At 51.6% G+C, this 24,369-nt stretch overlaps 2 protein-coding genes across 4 annotated transcripts in view; one reads left to right on the top strand and one right to left on the bottom strand.

Moving 5' to 3' along the window:
- Positions 1-1,966: 1,966 nt before the first annotated feature.
- LOC144368968 (uncharacterized) lies at positions 1,967-10,998 on the bottom strand. Its single transcript, XM_078027908.1, has 4 exons — positions 10,990-10,998; positions 8,337-8,496; positions 6,183-7,808; positions 1,967-4,920 (listed from the first exon to the last, which is right to left on the bottom strand). Exons 1-3 carry the CDS (start codon positions 10,996-10,998, stop codon positions 6,895-6,897), a joined length of 1,083 nt encoding a protein of 360 aa, XP_077884034.1. The 3' UTR covers positions 1,967-4,920; positions 6,183-6,894.
- Positions 7,252-24,369, top strand: part of Hpcal1 (hippocalcin like 1) — a 91,320-nt gene continuing 74,202 nt past the window's right edge. Inside the window, exon 1 of one of the 3 annotated variants that reach the window (XM_021727776.3) lies at positions 7,252-7,392. The gene's annotated coding sequence lies outside the window, so the exon portion shown is untranslated. Of the gene's footprint in view, positions 7,393-7,962; positions 8,121-24,369 lie in introns of those variants that run through there. The other 2 variants (XM_005327355.5, XM_040271273.2) reach the window with 2 other exon arrangements.

Here is a 24,369-nt window from a genome sequence, read left to right as displayed (position 1 = left end):
ACTTTTCCAATTTATTTATTTATTTAAGTGTGCAATTCAGTAGGTTTTAGCATATGCACACAGCTGTACAACCATCACCTCTAATTCCAAAAGAGGAACCCTGTCCCCACGAGCAGTCACTCTTCCTCTCCTCTTGGCAAACCCACTGTCTGTGTGGGGACCGGCCTATTCAACATCCCACACAGATGGGGTCATACAGTACAAACAGACGGTGCCTGATTTCCTGCATCTGGCTTCCTTGACTTGGCCTGATGATTTCAAGGCTCAATATCTAGTGGCATGTGCTAGTATTTTTCTCTCTTTCTGGCTGAGCAATGTTCCATTGCATGGACGTACCACATTTTGTTAATCCGTTCCAGTAGATGAACTTTGGGGTTGTTTCTTACTTTGTGGGCATTATGAGTACGGCATCAACATTCATGTTTAAGTTTTTGTGTGGACATATATTTTCAATTTTCTTGAGTATATATGAGAAGCGGAATTGCTGGGTAATATGGTAACCTCATAGTTTTAATTTTTTGAAGGAACTGCCAAACTGTTCTCCACAGCCACTAAACCATTTTATGTTCTCTCCAGCAACGAATGCAGATTCCAATTCTCACATCCTTACCACACCGATGGTCTTCTCCTCCTCCTCTTCCTCCTCCTTCTTCAGGCGCAGGGGGAGGGAGCAATAGGGTTCTTGCTGAGTCTCCTGGGCTGGCCTTGAAGTCCCAGTCCCAGTGCTTCAGCCTCCTGAGTAGCTGGGATCACAGGTGTGTGTCAGGGCACCCGACTCTCTCTCTCTTTGACTCCAGTCATCCTGGAGGTATCTTACGAGGTTTGGATACTTAATTCTCACATGACTAATGATGCTGAACTTCCTAATATGTGCTTATTGACCATTTCTACATCTTCCTGGGGAAATGTCTACCTAAGTCCTTCCCGTTTTTTTCATTGGAGTATTTATCTTTTTGTTTGGGGGCTGTAATCTACACACAGTCCTTATCAGATCTATGATCTGCACATACTTGCTCCCGTCCTGTAGAGGCTGTTTTATTCTCACCTTCTTGAAGCCCCCAAGTTCTTCACTTTGATGGAGTCCAACTCACCCTTCTTTCCTTTGGTTGCACGTAACTTTTGTGCCATATCTAAGAAACTTGCCTAAAACAAGGTCATGAAGATTTACTGTCACATTTTCTCTTAGGAGCTTTATAGTTCTAAGTCTTATATTAGGTCTTTGATCCATTTTGAGTTAGCCTTTGTGTATGGTGTGAGGCAGGGGCCCAGATGAATTATTTTATATCTGCTCAATCATCTGCTCATCCAGCAGCATTTGTTGAAAAGATTCTTCTTTATGCCAGTGAATATTTTGCATCTTTGTCAAAAATAAATGGATAATGTGTGAGGCCTTATTTCTGAATTTTCAATTTTATTGCATCCATTCAGATGTTGACCTTTACGCCAACACGACACTGTCTTGACCACGCAGCTTTGTAGTAATGAATAGTTTCCTCAAACGTACATTTGCCTTAGATGACCATCTAGGCCAGTCGTTCCCAACGTGTCGTCTCTGCACCAGCAGCATCGACATCACCTGGAAGCTTCAGACGTGCAAACTCTCAGGCAATACGCCAGACTTGCTCCACCAGAGACTCTGGCACCGGGCCAGCAATCAATGTCTAAACATTAGCCCTCCAGGGATTATGGTGGACACAAAAGTTGGGGATTCACTTTATTTTATCTGCACTGTTGAATGGGATCCCTGGCGCACTGGATCGCAGTCTGTCCAAACTGAGATGTGCTGTAAGCATGAACTACACATTGAATTTCAAAGAGTTAAATGGAAACACAGTACAAAAACATCTCATTCATAATTTTTACATTGATTTCTTGTTGAAGAATGCTAACACATGCAGGATTAAATAAAATATATCATTAAAATTAGTGATTTTTTTTTCAATCATTGAAAAAGTTGTGCCTTTAAGAAAATTTGGAATCACATACATGGGTTGAATTTTCTTCTGTTGGGATTTGGGCAACATTGAGCTAGAAGGTTCCAAGAGACATGCAGGGCTGCAGTGTGGTCACGTCCACCCCACATTGGTTGTGGACCTGGGTTTCATGAAGGAACTCCCGAATCCGCTGCGGGGCTTGTGCTGATTTCTCAGGCACCTGAGCTCTCTTTCCCAGAGGAGAAGCCATCTGGAGCAGAGCTGGAAAGGCAAGCAGCCTTTTCCGGTTCAAACTGGTTTGAAACAGCAGTCAAGGCTGCTGCGGGTGTTTGGCTTTGGGTTTTAGGCTTTAGCCTGAGTGATTTGCCGGCAAGCAGACCCTGGACTGCACCTCTTATTTTTCACTGATGTGGGCAAGCTGTCAGGGTGCTGTGCAGAGTTCCAGGTGGGGGGCTTTTTCCCCCTCCTGCATGGGGTGCCTGGTGGGCTGCTGACTTGGGGCAACCAACAGCTGGGTCCTGTACACCCTCGTCCACCCGGCTGTGTGAACTGGCAAGAGACAGACATTCATCCCGACTTGGCCACTCTGGGGAGTGACTGCTTCAAGATCAACGTTCGCAGTCACTCAAGTGCACTTTACAGTTTACAAAGCCATTTTCCCCTCCCTTGGTGCACCTGACCTCCCTCCCTCAGTCATCTGATGGCAGAGCACTCCCGAGGAATGAGCTCAGAGAGGCGAGGTGTCTTGTTTAGGTGACACCAGCACCCAGGCCTCCTGACTGACCTGCTGGAATGACCTTCTGCACAAGTGGGGAGGGGTCAGTCAGCTTCTGATGGTGATGGGGAGGAGGAGGAAGAGAACATGAGGCCGATGGGAGGAATAAATCTGCCATTTATTAAGACCACATGTACTGACCCTTTTAATGCAAAAGAGCCATTAATATCCACAACTTTGGAAACACTGAATTATGACTCAATCAGGGTTACTAAAGAGAACACTCCAGGCTCTCTAAAGAGGAGAGAGGGGAGAGGGAGAAGTGAAGGAAGGAGGAAGGATTCGTTTGTTTGTTTAAGCCTCTCGACCACCCTGCAAGGCTGGTGGGGTTTCCACTTTACAGAAGAGTCTGGGAGTTCAGGTCTGTCCAACCTGAAATCCTGCTCATTTCCCCCAGCACCTCCAATGTCACTTCTTGAACTGTGTCTCTGCCAATGGCGATGAGAGAAGAGCCCAGCTACAGGGTTCCAGGTGCCAAGCGCTGCTCCTCTCACACTGTCACCCAAGGTGGGCGGAGGGGCCAGAAACACAGGGATGAGAAGGCAAAGAGCTGCCCAGGGAACAAACCAGCCTCTGGAAGCTGTGGTCCTGGAGGGCAGGGTCCTGGGCCCCCATCCTTGAGATAGGGAGGGGTGGTCAGACAGACAGCGTGGAAAATAGAAGAAAGGGTCTTGTGTCACATGCTCAGGTTGCCATGACAAATTACCATTGACTGAGAGGAGTGCAGTTCTCACAGTTACGGAAAGTCGGAGGTGCTGTCTGGTTCAGTCTCTGGGAAGGGCTCACATCCTGGTTTGCCACATTCTTGCTGTGTCCCTCTACAACCTGTCCCTGGTACCCATGCATGTGCCTAGAGAGGGGCAGATTTCTCTCTTCTCTTCAAAGACCACCAATCCCATGGGGTTAGGAGCCTACCCTTATTACTCATTTAACCTTAATTACCTCTTGTTCTCATTTGCTTGGTTTTTTTTTTTTTTTTTTGAACCAGGGATTGAACCCAGGGGCACTGAACCACGAAGCCACACCCCCAGCCCTTTTTATTTTTATTTTGAGACAGAGTCTGGCCAGGTTCCTTAGGGCCTTGTTAAATTGATGAGGCTGGCCTTGAACTTGGAGGGATCCTCCTGCCTCAGCCTCCTGAGTCACTGGGATTACAGGTGTGAGTCACCATGCCCAGCGTCTTGAATCTTGATTGTCTCCCAGAGACCCTATGCGTTAAAGGCTTCATCCCATCACAAGTGGTGCTGGTAAAAGTTGGTAGATCCTTCAAAGATGGGGGGCCAAGTGGGAGGTCTGTAGGTAACAGGGAGTGTGCCCCTGAAGGGGATTGCGTAACCCTCGGAACCCTTTCCCTCCTCACGTTTTTCTGCTTCCTAGCCAGGTCCTGCTCTGCCATGGTCTCCTGGTCTCCTGTCATGACGTGCTGCCTCTCCCTAGACCCCAAGCAGGCAGGCCAACTGGTCACAGACTGGAACCTGTAAACTTGTGAGCCAAAGTAAACCTTTTCCCTTTATAAGTTGATTATCTCAGGCATTTGCTTTAGCAACACAAAGCTGACCAAATGAGCCTCCTAAAGCCCCGTCTCCAGATACAGTTGTGCTAGGGGTTAGTATGCCCACGTATTAAATTGGGAAGGGGCACATTTCAGTTCATAGCTTTAGTTTATCTTGACCCTCAGGAGTTTGCAAGGATAAAGGGCACCAGCTACTTGGGTGGTTGAGGCAGAGGGATTACAAATTTGAGACCAGCCATATCTTGGGAAAAAAAAAATTAAAAGGGCTTGGGATGTAGCTCAGTAGTTCAGTTCCTAGTACTGTGGAGGGAAAAAAGTGGACCAGTGGGTACATTCAGAACCTGCCTCTGAGTCACACTGCTGGGATAAGCCACCGGCCACAGCATCTATACCAGGCGCAGCCACGCACATGGCGTGCCCCAGGGATAAACAAATTGACCTGATGATCCAATTTCCCTGATCCAGCTAATGATTCGAGGTAGCATCTAGCGATTCCACTGCCTGGCAGATCATGATAACCCCAACTTTCCCCTTTTCAGGTACCTCTTGGTTTCTCACTGAGGATACTTCTGGGAATTTCCTGGTCATTTCCTCTGCTTGTGAGCTTCTGGGGTCAGGAGAAGGTGGGCAACAGAACTGGTGCTTCTGGTAGGAGTGAGTGGCGCCTACTCCAATCTTGGCAGCCACATTTCTTCACTCTAATTACAAATAAAACTACGTGATGGAATCCAAAGAGGACCTGGAAACAAGCTGGCTTTCTACTTCCTCAAACATTCTGGGGCAGGATGTATGAGCTGCAGCCACACTCCTCCGAAAGAATCTCCTTAGTAGGATACACACTCAAGTTCATTCAAGTACCACAACTGATTAAAAAAAAACAAACAAACAAAAAAACAAACCTACAGTATTTCTTCTAGTGCCTGCATAGGCCCAGCACAAAGACAGAGTCTGGCTTTAATTCATCCTTCTATGAGCCTATGTGGCCCTCTCCCCAATATGTTGATTTTGCTGGTGGTCGCAGCATTGAGGACAATTATTAAGGACAATATGTATGGTGCATATGTAGTCATGTTGCCCTGTGCCTGGGAGAAGTGTGCTCAATTTCTCTGGCAGGATACTGCTGCATGCTCATCAAACTGAGCTGGGTATTGAGGAAGATCATAACTCCCAGGGCTCCCTGAATCTAGGTGGGACCATGAATGGTCAGTGAATGCAGGCTCAAATGACAGGAGCTACTTCCAGGCCTTCTCCTAATCAATCCCTTTGGACACCCTGGTGCTCTTTCCTCTCTTACTGGAAGTAGAGGAACAGGGGTGGCCTCTGAAGCCCTGAGGGAGTATGCTGTTCCCCAATGTCTGCATGGAGCCTTCCCCTTTCGGGTTGAACTATAACCTGGGTGAGGACTGGGGCCGGCAGCCCAAAATAACCTACCACAGCTGACACAATCCCCACCTACCCTCTGCTGCAGTCACCTGGCTGAGGGGCTGGGTGTCTGAAGGCCCCTCTCCTGGAACCCTACCTACCCTCTGGATGGACATGCTATAGGAAGTTACAGAATGACCTTGGAAGGGAGGCAAGGCACCCCAGGGGACTAGAGCTTGCTCCACAACACCACTACCGCTGGCTACTACTAACCCCACAGTCATCATTTCTTTTACTCCTCACAGGAGATCTGGCTTGGAGACTAAATGCCACTGGGTCTGGTTTTGCCATTGTGCCCATATAGACAAGGGAGATAGAAGAGTCTGGAAGCCCCCGGGGCCAACCCCCACCTCAAATAGCTCTGCCACCCTTTCATCCTCAGCTCCCCGGGTAGTAGGAGTTCACTCGCGGTGTTTTTTTTGTGGAGGAGGATTTGAAGGAGGGATTTGAGTTTTTCCCTAGAGACGCCAGAGAGACCGTTTTGTCTCAGCATAACAGGATCGCCCAGCTCCACATTTATGGCTGTTTCTGTGGTTACCTGTCTTCTGGGATGTTTGGGGTGGGTGGTCTTGGCAGGTGCAATCGGCAGGGGTATGTAGGAAGTTGGGGAAGAGCAGTCCGCCTCTCTCTGAGATCCAGGGGTCCACTCTTTCCTGGCAAGAGATGTCAATCAAATCCCTTTCTGAGCAAATACACCGAAGACCCACATAATGACAGGGAAGGAAGGATCCAAAGAAATTCACCCCTCCCCGACGCCCATCTTATAGGTGGGGAAACCGAGGCTAAGGGAGTCTAAGGGACTTGTCAACATGGCCAAATGAGTTGGCAGGGGTAACCAGAACCTCAACCCAGGTCTCCAGCCTCCTGGCTGGGCTCTCCCAGAACCAGGCCCAGGAAGGTGGGCGATAGCTGCGAACCGGACGGGGGTGGAGAGGAAGAGGAGCCCCGCGGGCGGTCCAATCGTGTGCTAGGGTGCCTGGGGCGACTCAGGCCTCTTCCCCTTCCCAGGCACCCGGGCCGCACTTCCTGCTGAGGACTGCGGGGGCGGTGGGGGGGCGCGGGCTCAGGGCCCGCTCCTCCCGGGCGCCGCCTCTCGGTTTCTCCCTCCACCGCAGGCCAGAGGCCAAGGGTTAGGGAGGCGGGACTGGCGCTCAGCTCCATCCCTGCCCCAAATTCCTCGTGGGGCTGAGGCCTGGCAGCGCCTCGGTTGCTCCGAGAGAGGACTGAGGAGTAGCGAGTGGCAAGGGTGGTCAGGGTGCAGGCCCCCAGCCCAAGGTCTGCAGCTCGAGGTCCACTGGGGGGCGTGGCCACGGACGGGGCGTGGCCGGGCCGCGGTCCGGTGGGCGGAGCTGGTTCGGGGGCGTGGTCGAAGCGGGGGCGGGTTCGCAGGAAACTTGAGTGCCCGCCCCCGGCCGCGCGCCCCGCCCCGGCCCCCGCCTCCGGGTCCCGCCTTCGCGTCCCTTCCTTCCCGGGCTGGCAGGCGGGCCGCGGCGGCGGCAGGCGGATGACCGGCGGACCTGCGGGCGCCAACCCCTCGCTCCCTCCCTCGGCCGCCGGCTTCCTTTTGTCTTTCTGGGCGGCGATGCGCGCAGGGCCCGCGCGGCGGCTGCGGGCTCACGGAAGCCCGCGCGTTTAGCTACCCCTCGGGTCTCCGCGCTGGTCCGGGGCAGGGGCCCGCGCCCGCCGCCACCGCCACCGGCGCAACTTGGGCTCGAGAAGCCAGCGGACCGCGTCCTGCACCGGAGCCGGTAGGGCAGGGGCGGGCTGCGGGACTGCGGGAGGGCAGTCGTGTGCACTGGCGTGAGCTGCGATCGGTCTCTCAGCGTGCGTGAGTGTGTGTGTGCGTGTGCGTGTGTGTGTGTGCGTGTGTTGGGGTGCCTGTGCTTCTCTGCGTGGTGGAGTTTGGGTGACCGCGAGTCGTGGCGTGTCCCCGGAATGGCGTGTCCTCGTGGGGATCCCTGTGTGTTCTTGGGATGAACATTTTGAATTGCGTTTGTGGAATTGTGTGTCGGGGCGCAGTTGCTGGTGGGGACCGGTGCCAGGCGGGTGTCGTGTGTGCGCAGAGCGGGGGTGGCGGGGTGGGCGTGGGCGGTGTGGCCCGGAGAGCCGAGTCCCTGGTCCCCGCCGGTCGGCGCAGTGCGGAGCTTAGAAGCCTGGGGGAAGGCTGGGACCCGACGGGGCGAGCTCTGGCCTCTTGGGCAGCGGGGCTAGCCCCGCCCGGAGGCTGGTCCGAGCGGCCCACGTGGGTAGCCTGTGAGCTTCGACGAGGGTGGGGGCCCGAGCGGCTGCGGTCAGCTCCCTCCTCCGGGACGGTGAGCGGGGCGTGGGGGAGACCGCCGAGCTCTGGCCTGGTGACCCGCACTGCGACCTCAGCCCGACACACCACCTTCTTGGGTCTCCGTTTGCCGTTCTTTTAAATGGGAACAGCTCCTCCCTCAGGGGCTGTCGTGACAGTTCGAATGGGAACGCACTAAAGGTAGCTCTCGTCCCAGTACCTGGCACGTAGTAGGTGCTGCGTTGATGGGATTAGCAGCTTGCGTTTTTTAATATTTGATTTGGCTTTATTATGGGTGGGGTGCTTATATTTCTCCTCCTGCGGTGGTTTGTGCCTCTCTCTCGGCCCTCACTTAACAACCAAGCAGGGAGATTCGAGAAAGTTTAGGCTGCTGGGTGCGCTGCCTTCTCGCCGCACCTCCGGGGCGGTGGGGCGCCGCCTCCGGGTGCGCGGGAGCGCGCAGCGACGGGCGCGGGCTCTTCTCCAGCCCCGGAGGCTCCCGCGCCGGTGCTGGGGTCCCTCTCCTGGCCGGAAGGCAGCGGTTGCGGACTCGGGAGCCGTTTTGTTCAACAAGTGCCTAGTTCCAGGGGGATATAGCCCGTGGAATCAGAGAGCCAAGTGGCGCTCCCTACTGACGCGGTTCTCGCATTCTGCCTGGCCTGGTCACACCGAAGGCCACCCCCACTTCCTTTTTAAAAGGCCAATATCAATTCCATCCTGGGGAAGATGTTTGCCAGGAAGGTCCTGCTGCGGGCCTCACAATGGACACCTTCCAGTCTCACCCCTAACTCCTCTAGTTCCAGCTCCCTTGCCTGAGGCCCCAGTGGGTATGAGAGCCTTCCTTCTAGTCTCACATCTTAATTTTAAAAATATTTAGTTTTGAAATAGACATTGAACTGCACTGTCTATGCACACTGCTCTGCCTGGGATTCAGTCCTGGGCCGCACCCCTCTAACCTCACCTGAACACTGGCTCAGAGCCAGCAAGGCATCTGTGGGCTGCAGTGCCTGCCACCTTCTGCCCCAGCCAGTGGTTCCTTCCTTCACAGCCTTGGTTTCTTGCTCTCAGGACTCTCTCCAGTGTGAAAACAACCTTTAAGCAAGGGAGCAACAAACAGATCTTGTTGGTGCCCCAGGCTCTCAAAATGGAGCACTGGAGAGAAGTGGGTTGGGGCAGGGATACTGGGCCTGGCTGCCTTTGGTGGAGATGTGTTTCCTGAGCCCCAGGTGCTCCCCCTTAGTGCTCTCCTGGCATCCTTTGCAGGCTTCTGTGACACCAGAGCAGAAACCTCAGTTTGGGTTATTGGATTTGCCTCCAGCCAAGGCTATGATGGGGAGGTCTTGGGCCTGGTGGCTGTAAGCTGATTTTTCATCCTGATTTGGTGTCAGGGGTTCACTTAGAATGCAACCCTTTTTCTGTTTCATCTAATGATTTTATAATATCCTAGAAGAGAAAAGGGCTTTTGATCTGAATCCTACTCTTTTTCCCCATAATCAGATTCAATAATGATTTTTTAAAAAAATCAATCTGGCTTTCTCAGCTCGGAAGACAGACCAAAAGGCTGTTTTGTTTTGTTTTGTTTTCCTAGTTAAAGCCAGCCCTTTGTCTCAAGCAGTCCGGTGTTTTGGCACTAGATCTATTTCTGTTTCACTTTTGAAAGGGCCTGTAATTGCTGCGCTCTTGAGGTTTCATTGGATAACGTGCCAGAGGGAAGGCCCAGGGGCTCTGTCTCTCCCTGGTCTTAGGACTTGGCGTCACCTTTTGGTTTTCCTGCTGTCTTTGGGTGCCACTTTAATGTATTTTAAAGATGTAGCTGTCAATGTGCCACAGCAGTTTGGGAGTCATGGTTTTGGGAACCAGATTTATGGAAGGCTATCGGGCCTGTGGAGAAGCCAAAATCAAGCGAAAAACCCCAGAAGAAGAGAGATTTGCCCCAACTCCAGTCCAGGACCCATTCACTTCCAAAGAGCTCTCCTAGAGAGAGATTTGAAGAGAAATAGAATAACTGAAGTAAATTGCTTCAGAGTTTATCTCAGCCCTCTTTTCTGGCCACAGGGCTGTGCAGAATTAGAAATCTAAGCTGTCATAGGAGGAGTGGGCTCACCTAGCTCCATCCCTACCTGGAACTGCTAGGAGTTTCCTTTGGCCAGGTGGTCCCAACACCTGCCTTCAGAGTTCTCCATGCACATTTCCAGGGCTTGTCATTCACAGTCAGTACCCCGCTGACTGCCTGGGGCCAGTTCTGTCTCTAGCACCATGCTGAGCACCTGCAAAATGCAGTTTTCTCTCCATACTCAATGTGTCTTTCTCCCAAACTTACTCCAGGACCTCATATTGCGACTCATAAATGATGACGTACCAGGTTCGATCATGAGCCAGTGATAATCTAGGCTGCTAACAGGCAGCCCCAGGGTTTATTTGGTACCAATGATTAAGCTACTTGGCAGCTCAACCTTTATCTCCAGTGGGATCAGGTTTGTATTAGGATTTGGACCTAAACTGCCTGTGTGCTGTGGGAAGGTACTTTCAATTGATGAATTCCCGCCAGACTTGATGGGGGACTTGGTGTGTTTTGCTAGTCAGTGCCTGATGTCATTGTGCCCTGGGAGGGAAGGGACATTTGGAGTTAGATGAGCAGATGCTTGTAGATTGTAATCATGCTGTAGTTTGGGGTTCCCCTTCTCTCACAGTCTCATTAGGTTTCTTTGTTGTTTTCATGCCATGTAAGGCCGCAGCTGAGAATCTCATGTAGCTCTGGTTCTGTTCCCTTTGGGTTGGGTTTCTAATCTGGGGTTGCCGGAGGGTAATTGCTTATGGAGATTTACTGAGATGGGCTTATGAGCTTTCTTAGTGCCACTTGTCCTATGGGGGGAATGTTTCTTCTTTCAAATCACTTTCCACCCCCTCCCCAATTGGTGGGGCTCTAGAGGCGCAGGTTGTAATATAACTCCAGGTAATCAATAGTTTGACAGGTGGAACATTTCTTCCGTGCTGATGAGCAAGGTATAAGTCTAAAGAATTTTTTTTTTAATCATCTGAAAAGCACAGTAAATCCTTTAGAGAGCCCTACCTTGGCCATGTCGTTTCAAGTAAAATTGAATTTCAGAGGCAGAGCTTCACATCTCTGTATTTATGAGGCATGACTAACTCAAGACACCCTTCCGGAGACCTGCGTTGCTGCCCTCCCCTCCAGCATGGTGGGGGGGGGTCTTCTTGGGACTGTTTTTCCTTTTCGTACTACACCCCCTGCTTGCTAATCCAGTGGCTGTGTTTTCTGGGGACTGAATTTGTTTCTTTCAGTGCTTGAAGTACAACCAGGAAGCCAGGAGCCTGGGGGTGGAGGTGCCGGCTCAGCCCCACCTGCCTGGAGAGAAGAGCACACTTCCCCAGCAGCAGTGATGGGCCTCTGGCCTTTGACTAAGAAAACTCAAGATTGTTCAATACTCCGTGGTTAGGGGGGCAGAGTCCTGAAGGAGGGAGGAGGGCTTTGGAGGTGCGTGGTTCCCCTCACAGGGCTTCTCTGATTTCACATTAGTGCTCTGTGTCCTCGATATCTTTCCCTGCTCCCTGTCCCCTTCAGCTGGTGAAGAATCCCTGGGACAGGCACGATACCAAGTGTGTCTTTAGAGCAGTCTCCTTCACGTGTCCCTGTCCCCCAGCTGAGCTACCGTGCTCACGTCTGCGCCGGCAGGCAACACAGCCTGTGTTCTCTGTGTGCGCTGCGGCCCCAGCCCTGTCCCCCAGGATGGTGTCCAGTGCGGCCGAGCAGGACTCCCCTCTCCCGTGGAAACTGCATCTTGTACCCGATACGACCACAGGGCCTCCTCCTCGTCTGTCAGAGCTCTACGTCTCAGGAGAGTTTAGGGGCTCTTTCCCCTCCCTCAATGCACCTGCCTGACCAGGTCAGTGCTCCCTGTCGCCCTGGTCTCTCCTTCCCAGCCCCGAGCCTCTCTTCCCATGCAGCAAATCCTGGAGTCTGGCATCTGGTTCCTCCATTGCAGCCAGTTTGCTGCTCAGAACACAGATTTCATCATCTTGCTCCCTCGCCCCTCCCCACGCCAGGTTGTTCTCTTGCTCAGTGAACATCAGTGAACGTTGGACTCTGCTGCCAGCCCTGAGTTAAGGGTTAGGGCTGGGGTCTGGAGAGATCATCAACAAGCCCTGATGCTCTGGTGTCAGCAGGGAAACTTCTGTCCCCAGCTAGGGCCAAAGGGACTTCTGCAGAAGCATCTTTTGACCTGATGCCTGGAAGAGGGATGGGCCGTGGAGCGGCTGGAATTAGGGCTGGATATTCAGTGCCTCTGTTTTCTCTCCCACCCATATTTCTTTATCTGCAAGATTCCTGCTCATCCTTTTTTTTTAATTAACAGTAATATTAAGAAATATATAGTAATTCATATGAAATATCCCCATTTTAAATGTACAATTCATTGGTGTCTGATAAATTTATAGAGGTATAGAGTTGTCACCAGAATCCCTTTTAGGATTTTTTCATCATCCAGAAAAGATGTCTAGTGCCTAATTGCACTTGCTCCCTGACCCCAAGCCCCAGCCATCGGAGGCCACCGGTGGATCAGCTTTTTGATTCTCTGCACTTGCCTTTTCTTCCTCCCGTCTCAGGTTTGGTTCAAGGGCCTCTTCTGTGACGCCTTCCTGAAGGCTGCCGGTCAGGCTTGGTCTCTGGCTCAGTGCCACCCAAGAGGGCTGAGTGCTTGTTCATCTCCCTGCTGTCTCCTGGCCTCCCCTGCCGCACCTAGCCCAGCACTGCGGACAGCAGTGTCCTCAAGGCATGTTGACTGGGCCAACTGGAGCTGCTTTTCCCACATTTCTTCTGTCCACGTCCAGAGTGTCTAGAAGAGTATTGACGGTGGGATACGGGGTTTGCAAGGTGCCAGATGGTGTGGGGCCCTGCTGCATTCATTATCTTGTTCCACCAAGAACCTGTGAGGCAAAGGGCATTGGACTAATTTTTTAAATGAAAAAACCAAAGAGTCCCAGAACAAAATGAATAGCCCCAGGCTACCCATAAGCAGAAAATACTAGAACCAAGAATGGAATCAGGTCGCTTTCTCTTCTGTCCTATTTTGGTCATAATTATATGTCTTCCTATGGCTTGGCTTGGGCCGATGCTCAATTTTTCCTGTACAAGTCTCGTCATCCCGTCCAAAGCTGTGGAAGTGCCTTTCAGGGCACGAGTGGTACCAGATGCGTCTTCATTTGCCCTCGGATCTGGTCCACAGCTGAACTCCGTAAGTACATAAAATTCTAGTAAATATTTGGGGGGCCTTGGAGAGGGAGTGGCTGGCTGAACACAGTAGACCGAATGGTTTTACACCCTTGCATCTCAGAAGTGGTCCTCACCTTATGTATTGGGTTTTGAGGTGACCAGCAGAGGACACCCAGTTTGACAAATGTAAAGGTGGTCTCTTGCTCTCATTGAGGTAGCAAACTCCCACCATGAACCGTAAGAACATCTTGTTTCTTTCAGCTTGGATCAGGGTTACATTCTCATTTCAAAATATCTCAGGGAGCTACCTGGGTGTTAGGATCAGGGAGTCCTGGATTTGAATCTTAGTCTCTGCTGTGTACCTGAGCCCACTTCCTCACGTACAGAAGGGGCCATTTAGAGCATCACAGGAAACTCAGCTATGGGCACCAGTGAATCTTTGTCTGGCTATTTGTGTGTATTAATGGTGGTGGACTTTGTCAAAGTTTAAGAGTTTAAGTCTTCATGGCTATAAGTACCTCCTCTGCCAGTAATTATTCCATTTCAAATTCTGGTTGAAGACATGTAATGTCAGAGTCTTTGTATGCAGATGTGCATGAAGGCTTCAAAAGGAAGCCATTGACGGTCGGTTTGGAGTTTGGGGAGCTGCCATTTTGGATCTTTCCAGCTTCACATCTTCTGAGAAGCATCTCTTAGGGTCCCTACTCACCCACGGTAACCCTGAACTTGGGGACTGCACAGAGGTTCTGCAGACATAAGGAGGCCTCACCCTCTTGATCCTTCCCCTGGAGTGCGGAGGAAGCATCTGCTGAGTTTGGACGTGTGCGCGAGCAGACTGAGGACTGCTGGGAACACTCACAGCGCCATTCTGAGTGGCTGTGTGTGGACGGCAACGCCCTCCCCTCCGGCAGCAAGATGTTCAACTCTGCTTTCTGTCTGTGCATTTAACGGATGTTTCCTGAAAACAGAATGGACGCTAGTCCCCACCTTTCCCTGTCACTCCTGTCCTTTCCATTTGCTGCCCTCTAGTCCATTTCTGGAGAGAAGTGAGAACCTCTTTAAATCAATCACCTATGCATAAAAAAAAAAAAAATCCTCCCCAGGATTGTGCAGTGTTCCTTACTCAATGCATGTGGCTGGGGGAACTTCTGGCCAAGGGAATATGGATGTCCCGAAGGTAGCCCAGACCAGGACCTGAGGCAGGGCCATGGGCAGCAGGACGGGTGGCTCCCCAACCTCCCAGCCCTCACCCTAGTGTCGGTAGCAGTGGCAAGAATGAGCTTCTTTAAAATTCCTTCTGCCAGGCTCAGTGGCACACACCTGTAATCCCAGCAGCTTGGAGGCAGGAGGACTGCAAGTTCGAAGCCAGCCTCAGCAACTTAGGAAGACCCTAAACAACTCAGCAAGACCCTGTCTTTAAATAAAGTACAAAAAAAGGGCTGGGGATGTGGCTCAGTGGGTAAGTACCCCTGAGGTCAATTGCTGGTACCCCTCCAAAAAAATCCCTTCAGCTGTGCCATTGGGTCCCTGGTTTCTGGCATGACCTAGACAGTGCGGTGGGGCTTTGACCTCTAGCAGTGGACATAAAACCCAGGTGGCTTTGCAGGTCTTCCCAGTCAGCCCAGGTGGACATAGGCCTTTGGTGGAGTCAGGGGTGAAGGTCTTTGGCTTGTCTGGTGGCTGCTTTCCCCTTTTTTTCTGAAATGCGGATGATGAATGGCCACTTTTGTCAATATATGTTTTTGGAGATAAACTGTTACTGGACATGAAAACAGAATGGCATGGCCAACGGTCCTTGGAGTTTGCCGTCCGGTGGGTGCTTATGGATTTTGGAATTGCTTCCCCCAGTGTTAGTGAGAGTGGGGAGAGAGAATGTAGCACAGGAAAGGGATTCCAAATTTTCTCTCACAGGATCCTCCAAGTAACGCAAAGGGCTCATTATGACTCATAATTCCTTCCCCCATGGCTTGTTTTGGGCCAGATGCTGGCTCCCCAAGACAAACATGTCATCACAGTCACTATATCACCATGATCACTATCATCACCGCCACGGTCACTATCATTTTTATCTTCAGCATCACTACCATCACCATCACCACGATCACCGTCATCGTTACCATCATGACCGCCTTCACCGTCATCATGACCACCATCACCATCACCACCATGATCGACCAACACTACCGCGGTCACCATCATCACCATCACTATCACCACACCACCATCACTAACATCGCCCTCACTACCACGATCGCCATCGCCACTGTCATCACACAGTCGCAATCTTGATTCTCAGTCTTTGGGCCATTGTGTCACATTGCCATCCCAGCTCTTCTTTACAGTCTTCCTGCCGTTTGAGGGGGGTGGAAGGGAGGATTGTAGATACAGAGAACTCAATGGATGGGTGGTGCAATGTGATTCTGAAAGTAGCTCCATGAGAATTACTGCTGTGGAAGATCCTGGGCCGGGAAGTCTCACCTGCTCTTTTGGGCCCAGCAGCAAGCCAGTGTTACCTGCTCTGTGCTGCTCTCCTTTGCCCTCTAGGGAGGACAGATTATTCTGGATGGAGCCTGGCCTTATTCCTGGGCATCGTATTTGTCCACCTCTCCCAGGGCAGTGGGCCTCTTCAGTTAGGACCCTGATGAATTTCTCCTTGATGACCCTCATTCCTAGTACCACGGGCCTGGAACACATGAATGCCCAGAGGTCTGGTGTAACCGCCCCCCACGCTTTCAGCTGTAGGATGGCAAGTACCTTGAATTATTTAAAATCTTCACAGTTTGCCTGAAGGGCTTGCTTTGCAGGCCTGAGTGGTCAGTGCACTAGTGTGTTTTCTGTGCACGTCGTTGATTGGTGCATGTTTGTTCTATGCATTTGTTAAAATTGCAGTGCAGTGGTCTGGAAGCCATCAAGTCTTTATGGGTTGGTGGAGTGGCCCCCATTCCATTATTAATGTCTGGTTTTGACTTGGCATAAGAAATGCTTCCTCTCCAGATTTCAGCTTCCTCATTTGGCAAATGGGGCTTATGGCTAGGTAACCCCTAAATCCACCATCAGCTCAACAATTCAGGAAAAGTGTTTAAAAATGTAAACTTGCATGGTAGGTACACCCAATGCAGAGCACAGAGAGAGTCTGCATTGCTAAACTGACTCCGAAAAAATGAACTAGAAAACATAGACACCTTGGCAACTGCATATTAAGAGGTGGTGTTGCAATTCAGAAGGGGAAATTTGGGGAGCATAGGTAGAAGGAGACATGGGGGTTGGAAGGGACTGAGGTTAGGGTAGGGGCTCTGTGTGTTGGTGTCATCTGCCTGTCACCAGTCAACCTTTTCTTTTAGCTTCCTGTACAAAGGGAGCTGGGATTAAGAAGACAGGGTCTCATGGTTAAAGGAGAGAACTGGCGGGATGATTGCAGTGTGTTAGTTCTGGGGAGAGCAAGGTGGAGGTCGGCGGATGAGCTGGTCCTTAGGCTCCAGACCCAGTGCCTTATTTAGACACCGTTTCCTATTCCCTAAGAGGATGCTCCAGCAAGAAAAGCCGCTGCGGAGGAGATTGCCCTCCTTATTATAGCAGTGCTTTTATGTTCTTCCTGGAAAGTTACACCACTGATCACCTGAGAGACTGGTAAACTGAACTCCTTGTTTTGACTAATTGCAAATTAAAGAAAAGTCCACGTTAGGAAGTATTGTACAGGAAGAGTAATCATATCATTTCAGACAAAAAGTATATTTAGTACTGCAGACTCCTAACCGGATTTTGCCTCCATTTGAAGTTTCTAGTGAATTCTTCAGAATCCTTTGATATTAGCATATTAGTGGTGGTAGGATAATAGGAATTAGTTAAAGGGGTTGAAAATCAGCACCAAAGCGTTTCTCCTAAGCATAGGATTGAGAGGCATGATATAGAATTATACACGGAGCTTTACTTCACTTATGTTTGCAAGAGAAAAAACTCAGAGAAAGCAGATGGGAAGGGAGGATACTCAGTGGTTCATAGTGGGTGATGGATGGGATCACGGTGGCTTCTCTCCTGCTTTTTCATATTTCTATACATTCTGAGTTTTCCACTGGGCATGTGTTACTTTAGCAATTAGAAAGAAAAATGGTCTTAAAAGGAACGCCAGTGCCATTCCTTGTTTGCACGTGTATCTGGCTTACCCTCTTAATTTGCCTGGCAGACTTCCTCTCTGTCCTCAGACTGGCTGGAACCCATAACTTCCATACTTGTGATTATTTGAATTAATGGAAATTTGTCATAATGCACCATTAGAATTTGTTAAGTGAATCTAAATTCAATACTGAGCAAGTGCATTAACTGGATATAAAGAAAGATGTTCTGAGTCTTCTGAGAAATTCACCGTTGGAGTGTGGCAGGGTGCAGTTGTTCATGATGCAGCGTCTTTCTTGAATGTGGGTGTCCACTTGACCTGGGGGAGGCTTTGAGGCTCCTGCTGTTTTCACCTTGGTATTTGATGTCCTAGTACCACAGTCCCTGCTTCCCTGGGAAGCATCTCCCCCTGTCTCCCCAGCTGGCTAATATGTTCCAGCTCCCTTTCTGAAAATAACCTTTTCTGTACCTTCCCTGCCCCTCCTGCACGACCCCCAGGGAATGGACCTGCTGGTCTCCAGCCCTGTGAATCGGAGGGCTCCTGGTGGGGATCCTTCCTCCTCTCCCTGTGACTCAGACCTCAGTTGACGTTGGCTTGACTGTATTTATGTGCTGGCCGGGAAGCCATCTCAGCCTTCATTAGGGCCATGCCTGACTTCTGCAGCGTCCCTCCAAAAGATGTTCATCCCCATCATTTTTCAGAGGTTTAATCTGAGTCCAGGATATTGAGTCAGCAATGGAAAGTTATGAAAAGAGGCCAGCCATCAGAGAAACTGCCTAATATGAAAGATTCATTCCAGGGTGAGGGAGGGGGAGAGATGCTGAGGACGGGCCACCTTCAGGCAAATAACAGGCATAAAATGGGGGATCCCGAGGTTGCATTGCTGTGAGCTCAGCGTCTGCGTATAGTTTCTTGGATTAGAGATTTAATAAATCACCTCTTTATAGTCCACTATCTGTATTTATGATCTGGAAAAAGAAGATTGCAATTATCAGCAAAATTCCGTCATATCTGGTACATAATTTCAGTCACCAACCACAAGGAAGCCAAATTAAAAATATATATATATATATATATATATGGATGCTGTGTTCAGAAATTGTTCCTTTAAATGCTGGGTCCTTAGGTTTTTCCAGGATCCAACACCGAGGCAGGAAGCATGCTCTCCCATCGCTGGAGACAGGTAGGTTGCTATGGAGACCAGGTATGGCACGGTGGTTTCCTGGGTATGCCAGTTGTCCCGAAAGAGGAATAAGCCTCACTGTGGGGGAGATTTCTGGAAGAGTGAGTGTGAATTAAGTTTTTCTAAAACAAAGGTCAGGCATTCTAATTGAGGTATCTGGCATAATTTTGCCTTCAGTTCTGTTTCGCTTAATTATTAATGCTGCACCCTCCCTTTTTCTGCCAGATATGCTTAAATGCATCAAGACTGTTGATCCAAAACAACAACAGAGTCTTAATAAAGCTAGGGATGCTTCTTTAGTGCGGTTGATGATTATCTTTTAGAACTCAACAGGTTGACCTTTTGCACTTCTGTGACCAAAAGACCTGACAGGAACAGTTTTAAAGGAGGAAAAGTGTCCTTGGCACTCACAGAGGTCTCAGTCCGTAGATGGCCAGCTCCACTGTTCTAGGTCCGAGGTGAGGAAGGACACCCTGGTGGAGGAGTACAGAGGAAAGCAGCCCAGGACATCCCACCAGGAAGCAGAGAGCGTTGCACTCACCGAGGGCAAAATAGGTACCCAAAGACTTGCCCCCATGCCTCCTCCAGCACACGCTGCCTGCCTACAGTTACCACCTGTTAATCCCCCTCAGGGGTTTAAGGTCTCATAACCCAGTCACCTCATCCCCAGACTTTCTTGCATTGTCTCACACAAGAGCTTTTGGGGGAACATTTTCTATCTAAAACAGTTACATGTTATATGCCAGCCTTGATGTGGGCCCTGTGGCACCGCTGAAGCTAGCCTGCCGGACCCTGCCCTGTGGGCTGTGTTGTGGCAGATCCCTGTGGGCTGTGTTATGGCAGATCCCTGTGGGCTGTGTCATGGCAGATCCCTGTGGGCTGTGTTGTGACATGATCCCTGTGGGCTGTGTCATGGCAGATCCCTGTGTTAGTCAGCTTTTCGCTGCTGTGTCAAAATACCTGAGACATACAACTCAAAAGGAGGAAGAGTTGATTTTAGCTCATAGTTTCACAGGTGTCAATCCATGGTGGCTGGCCTTGTCTGTGGCAGCAGAGTACATCACGGTAGGAGCACATAGCAGAGAGGCCTGTTCATCTCGCGATGACCAGGAAACAAAGAGAAAGAATTTGGGGCCAGGGTGCCAATATCCCCTCCAAGGGCACACCCCACGACCTAACTTCCTTCCACTGGGACCCATTTCCTGGATGTTCTACTGCCTCCTGATCGTGCCCCAGGCTGATGACCAAGCTTATGGCATTTGGGAGACATTTAAGATCCGAACCGTAACAATCACAGGCTCTGGGAAAGTGAGGAGGACGCGGGCTGACCTACTCCTGACTCAGCGCCAGCCCCCGTGAGAGCCCGGGTGGAATCTTGGCGGGAGGTGGGGGAGAGGATGCCAGCGGGTGACATCTGCTTGTTTGATTTGCTGTCACTCACAGCGCTTCCAGTCAGCCCTGGTAACTGTACCCTAAGACAGGCCTGCCACGCCTCTTGGGAGCTCCCTGTTCCCTGGTGCCTAGAGGGGTCTTGGGCGGTTGGTGGGGAGCTCCTGGCGGTGCTTGGTCTGCAGAATGCTCGCAGTGCCCTTCCTCCTGCCATCTGGCTGGGCTTCGGCCCCCTCCAGCCCCTGCACCGCAGCAGTCAGAGTCCTGCACTCTGTCCTCCCCCGGCTCCGGGAGCCGCCTGCAGACGCCTGCTTGGCACCTGCTTGGTGACTCATGGGGGCCACAGGAGCCTCGTACCCACCTGAGAAGGTGCATGTGGTGCAAAAGGAAGCTGTGGCAGAGCCGGGCGTGGGCGATGGGGAAGACCCCCGCCTCTGCCCGGCATGACCTGGGTCTCTAGCTCAGAGGGTGAAAACGGGCCTCAGCCTCGCGTGGCCCGGGTGCAGACACCAGCTTTGGAGTTCCCGCTGGGAAGACCAGGTTTCTTGAGGCTGACTGACCCCGTATGGTCTAGGGGAGTGACCGGGCCATGCTCTGTGAAGGAAGAACTCTTCCTGTGGCCCTGTCCTCACGCTCTCTGAGGCCCACACAGCACCCACCCTGTGCCTGCTGCACACCCTGGGGTCCTAAAGACCCACTTCCTTTTTTTTTTTTTTTTGCAGTGCTGGGGGTGGAATGTAGGGCCACACACACGCAGGGCGAGCCCTCCACCGCTGAGCCACGCCCATCCCGGGCCTCCCTTTTGATGGGCCCTGCCTGACCGCATCCGTTTTCTCATCTGTGAAATGGGAATAATGCCCCTTGCCTCACAGGCGTGTTGCAATAATTATCCTTAAACCTCTTACAGACTGTAGAGTGCCACACCCATGCAGGCGCCCAGGGCTCTGGACTCAGCCTGCGCCCTGGCACGTGACTGTCAGACGTCACCGGTTGCCTTCCCTGTGGAAGCGGAGTTCCGGGCCTCAGCCCTTTTCCTTCCCGCCTCTGGCCAGCCTGTGCCTTTCATTTCCCTCCTGCAGGATGTGAGGCCCGAGCCTCACCTAGGAAACGGGAAGACACGCGCCTCTGCTCGCCCACCTCCAGGACTGTCCGATGCCCGCCAGGCCCGCGCAGCCTGGGAACTGAGCACCCAGATTCAAAGGCGCCTTCAAACCCTGCCAGCCGAGCCCGACTCAAAGGCCTGACTCGGGCAGCTCCCCTTGAACCTGTTCCCGAGGGCGGCCACCTCTGGATCCCTGGTGTCAGTAACAAGCTGGGCATGTGGGCACCTGCACCTTAAATCCTCGGGGACTTGCTTCACAGCTGACTGAGGCCTCATGAAGTGTAGCTGGCCCTGGGCACAGGGGACGCCGGCGGCAGGTCTTGGGTCTTGGATTGTGGGGAAGGGGAAGCACATGTTGGTTCTCAGCACCGAGAGAAGAGCTCGCTTCATGGCTACCCGCCTACCCAGGGCTGTCCTGCTCTCGAAGCCTCCTGTCCCCTCCCAGGTCATGGCTTTGCTCTAGGCCGCCCCTTCCTGCCAGAAGCCTCCTGGGCTTTTCCCGAGGCCCTGGTGCTCAGGCTCCCGTGGCCTGGCCGTTCACTTCCAAACCAGGGCCATCATCTTTTCATCTGGCTGGGGACCTCCCAAAGGCAGGGACCGTGTTCAGCAGTCTCTGCAGAAACTGGACCTGGAGGGAGAACCCCCGGGTGAGAGACACCCTGTCAGCAGCGAGCGCTGTCACTCAAGCTGTCACTCACCGAGTGACTCACAGGCTGTCTGCCTGACTGCGTGACAAGGACGGTCCAGCAGGAACCCTGCCCTCCCTACGTTTCTACTTGGGAGCAATGGACAGGACAGTAGTGTGCCGATCACATAGTGTAGGGTAGCGGCCCTCCGCAGGGAGGGGACGGTGACAAAGAGCAGTGACTGCAGGAGGCGTTCTCTGTGGTGGGGATAAGAGAGGGAGGGGCTTCCTCTGGTTTTTGAATGAAAAACTTTAAAAATTAAGGGCCGGGCTGTGGCTCAGTGGTAGCGTGTTTCCCTAGCATGCGTGAGGCACTGGGTTCGATTCTGTTGTTTTATAAATGAACAAAAGAAAAAAAACTTTTAAAATCAAGATATAGCTCACATATCCCAAAAACCGCAGTTTAAAGATGCACGTACGGGCTGGGGATGTGGCTCAAGTGGTAGCGCGCTCGCCTGCCATGCGTGCGACCCGGGTTCGATCCTCAGCACCACATACCAACAAAGATGTTGTGTCCGCCGAGAACTAAACAATAAATATTGAAAATTCTCTCTCTCTCTCTCTCCTCTCTCGCTCTCTCTTAAAAAAAAAAAAAAAAAAAAAAAAAGATGCACGTACAACTCACTTGTTTTCTAGTATCACGAGGGTGAGCGTCCACTACTACTGATTCGAGAATCTTTTCATCATCCCCGGAGAAATCCTCTGGCCGTCAGCCTGCACTCCTCCATCTCCCGCCCCAGGCCCTGGAAGCCAGTGATTCATGTCTTATCTCTGTGGATTTGCCTGTTCTGGGCATTGCAGATAAATGGTCATAAAATATGTGGCCTCTGTGTCTGGCTCCTTCGTTGCGCATCATGTTTCCGTGGCTCTTCCGTGTGGCAGCATTATTAAATACCCCACTGCGTGGCTGGGCCACGTGTGGGTTCACTTCTCTGTGGATGAACATTTGGGTCGTTTTCACTGCAGGTTGTTACAGATGATGCCGCCGCCGGGACCTTAGTGCACAGTTTCCGTGCGGACGCACGGTTTCATTTCTTTCAGGTATACAGAGAGACGGGTACATAGCGTGCTCAGAATGCGAAGGGAAGGTGACCTTCCAGCAAAGTCTTGAAAGACACAAGGGCGTGGCCGAGGAGGGACTGGCAGACACTGGAAGAGCAAGTGCAAGGACCTCTCTCCCAAGAGCCTCGCCCTCCTAGCCAGGGGCACCCAGAGAGTTTTGGTGATGAGAGGTTAAGTTCAAGGCCGATTGAAAGGGCTTCCGTTTCTGAATAAACACCCCAAACCCCAAGACAGACGGCTTTTGGCCCCTCTGTCTTTTTCCTGCTTGGAAAGCTGATATAATTTCTGGAAGTAGGGCAGCCCTCTTGTGACATGAGGCTAAATCCATGTGCTTAGGACCACGAAGCAGAAGAAAACTGGGTGCTTGATGGCCTCTTGAACCCTGCCTGAACCCTGGGCCCTTGCCCCTGTTTTTATTTTGTGACACAAAGAGAACTATTTCTTGCCTAAACTACTACTTGTCAGGTTTTATATTGTTTGCAGCCAAAAGCATCCTCATGGATGCAGTGTTTAACACAGAACATGTCATTCCAAGTCCCCCAGCTTGATCACTGCCCACAGGCCTGGGAGACGTTCCAGCTCCTCCCTCTCTGCCTTACTCCCCCCATCCCAGGGCTCAGGCCTCTAAGATGGCCAGGGTTCAGGTCTCCCCCGGCCGACGACTTAGACCCTGTTTATTGGCAGCTCCGAGCACCCTGCCCCTCTCCGGGCTTCCTCACCTGCTGCCTCTGCTGCTGGGGATCTCTGGCTGCCCCTCCCCTCCTGTCCCTGGCCAGCACCCACTCGGTTTTCAAGAAGCACTCTGGGCATCTCCAGTGACAGGTCCTGTTCCCAGGTGTCTCCCGTGAGCTTCGTACTTGACATCACCCATCGACCCAGTGGAGAGGGTCCAGTCTGTCCCTGGATTCCACTTTGGGTCTGGCCTTGGGCCTCTGCCTGGCGCAGGGTGGATGGAACTCAGAGGAGTCCAGGCTGTGGCCTGCTGGGGGTTCCAGGTGTTGGGCGCCTTGTGAGGCACCCTCCTACCCCGTCCCTGGAGCCGGCCCGTCTTCCACAGGCCTGGCCGCCAGAACCGCTCCTCACTTATGACGAGAACAGCAGAAACAGGCACAGTCTGGGTTTCGTACACATGAACGAGGGCCATGGGTCATCCCACAGTGACCTTGGGGGTGTCCAGCCCAGGGTTCTCCCAGGCCCCGGGGACATCAAGGAGCATTGCAGCTACTTCACAGAGACTGAGCCTCCTCGTCTTCCATTCTTAAATGTGGGCCAAGAGCACACTCTGAAAGATGAACTTGACAGCCCAGGTTTTGTCTCCTCAGGGAAGAGGAGCATTAGGCAAAAGGGACTTTAAGAAATTCAGGTGAGGGCTGGGGCTGGGGCTCAGTGGCAGAGCTCTTGCCTCGCACGTGTGAGGCACTGGGTTCGATTCTCAGCACCACATGTAAATGAATAAGTAAAAATCAGGGTCCATTGACAACTAAAAAAATATAAAAAAAAGAAGAAAGACATTCAGGTGGGAATCTTTGCACTCACGGACAGCTAAGAGCATGAGCCGCAGCCAGCTGTTTGCAGGGTCTCCCTGTTGGTGGGCCCTGTGGTTATTAAGGGTGAAACCCAGACTGTGCTGTTATGTAAAAGCCAATTAAAATAAATTAAATGCAAATAACTGGTTCATTGTAATGTTAATT

Source organism: Ictidomys tridecemlineatus, chromosome 12, assembly GCF_052094955.1.
Source record: "Ictidomys tridecemlineatus isolate mIctTri1 chromosome 12, mIctTri1.hap1, whole genome shotgun sequence".
In the NCBI taxonomy this organism is placed as follows: Eukaryota; Metazoa; Chordata; class Mammalia; order Rodentia; family Sciuridae; genus Ictidomys; species Ictidomys tridecemlineatus.
The sequence above is the reverse complement of the archived record's forward strand: the minus strand, read 5'-3'. Positions and strand labels throughout refer to the sequence as shown.

Bases quoted from the DNA above. Each gene is read 5' to 3' on its own strand.
- LOC144368968 (XM_078027908.1), bottom strand. The intron at 7,809-8,336 runs GTGCGGCGAGAA...GTCGGGTCCCAG, and splicing joins GGCGCCCCACCGCCCCGGAG to CCTTCCCCCAGGCTTCTAAG.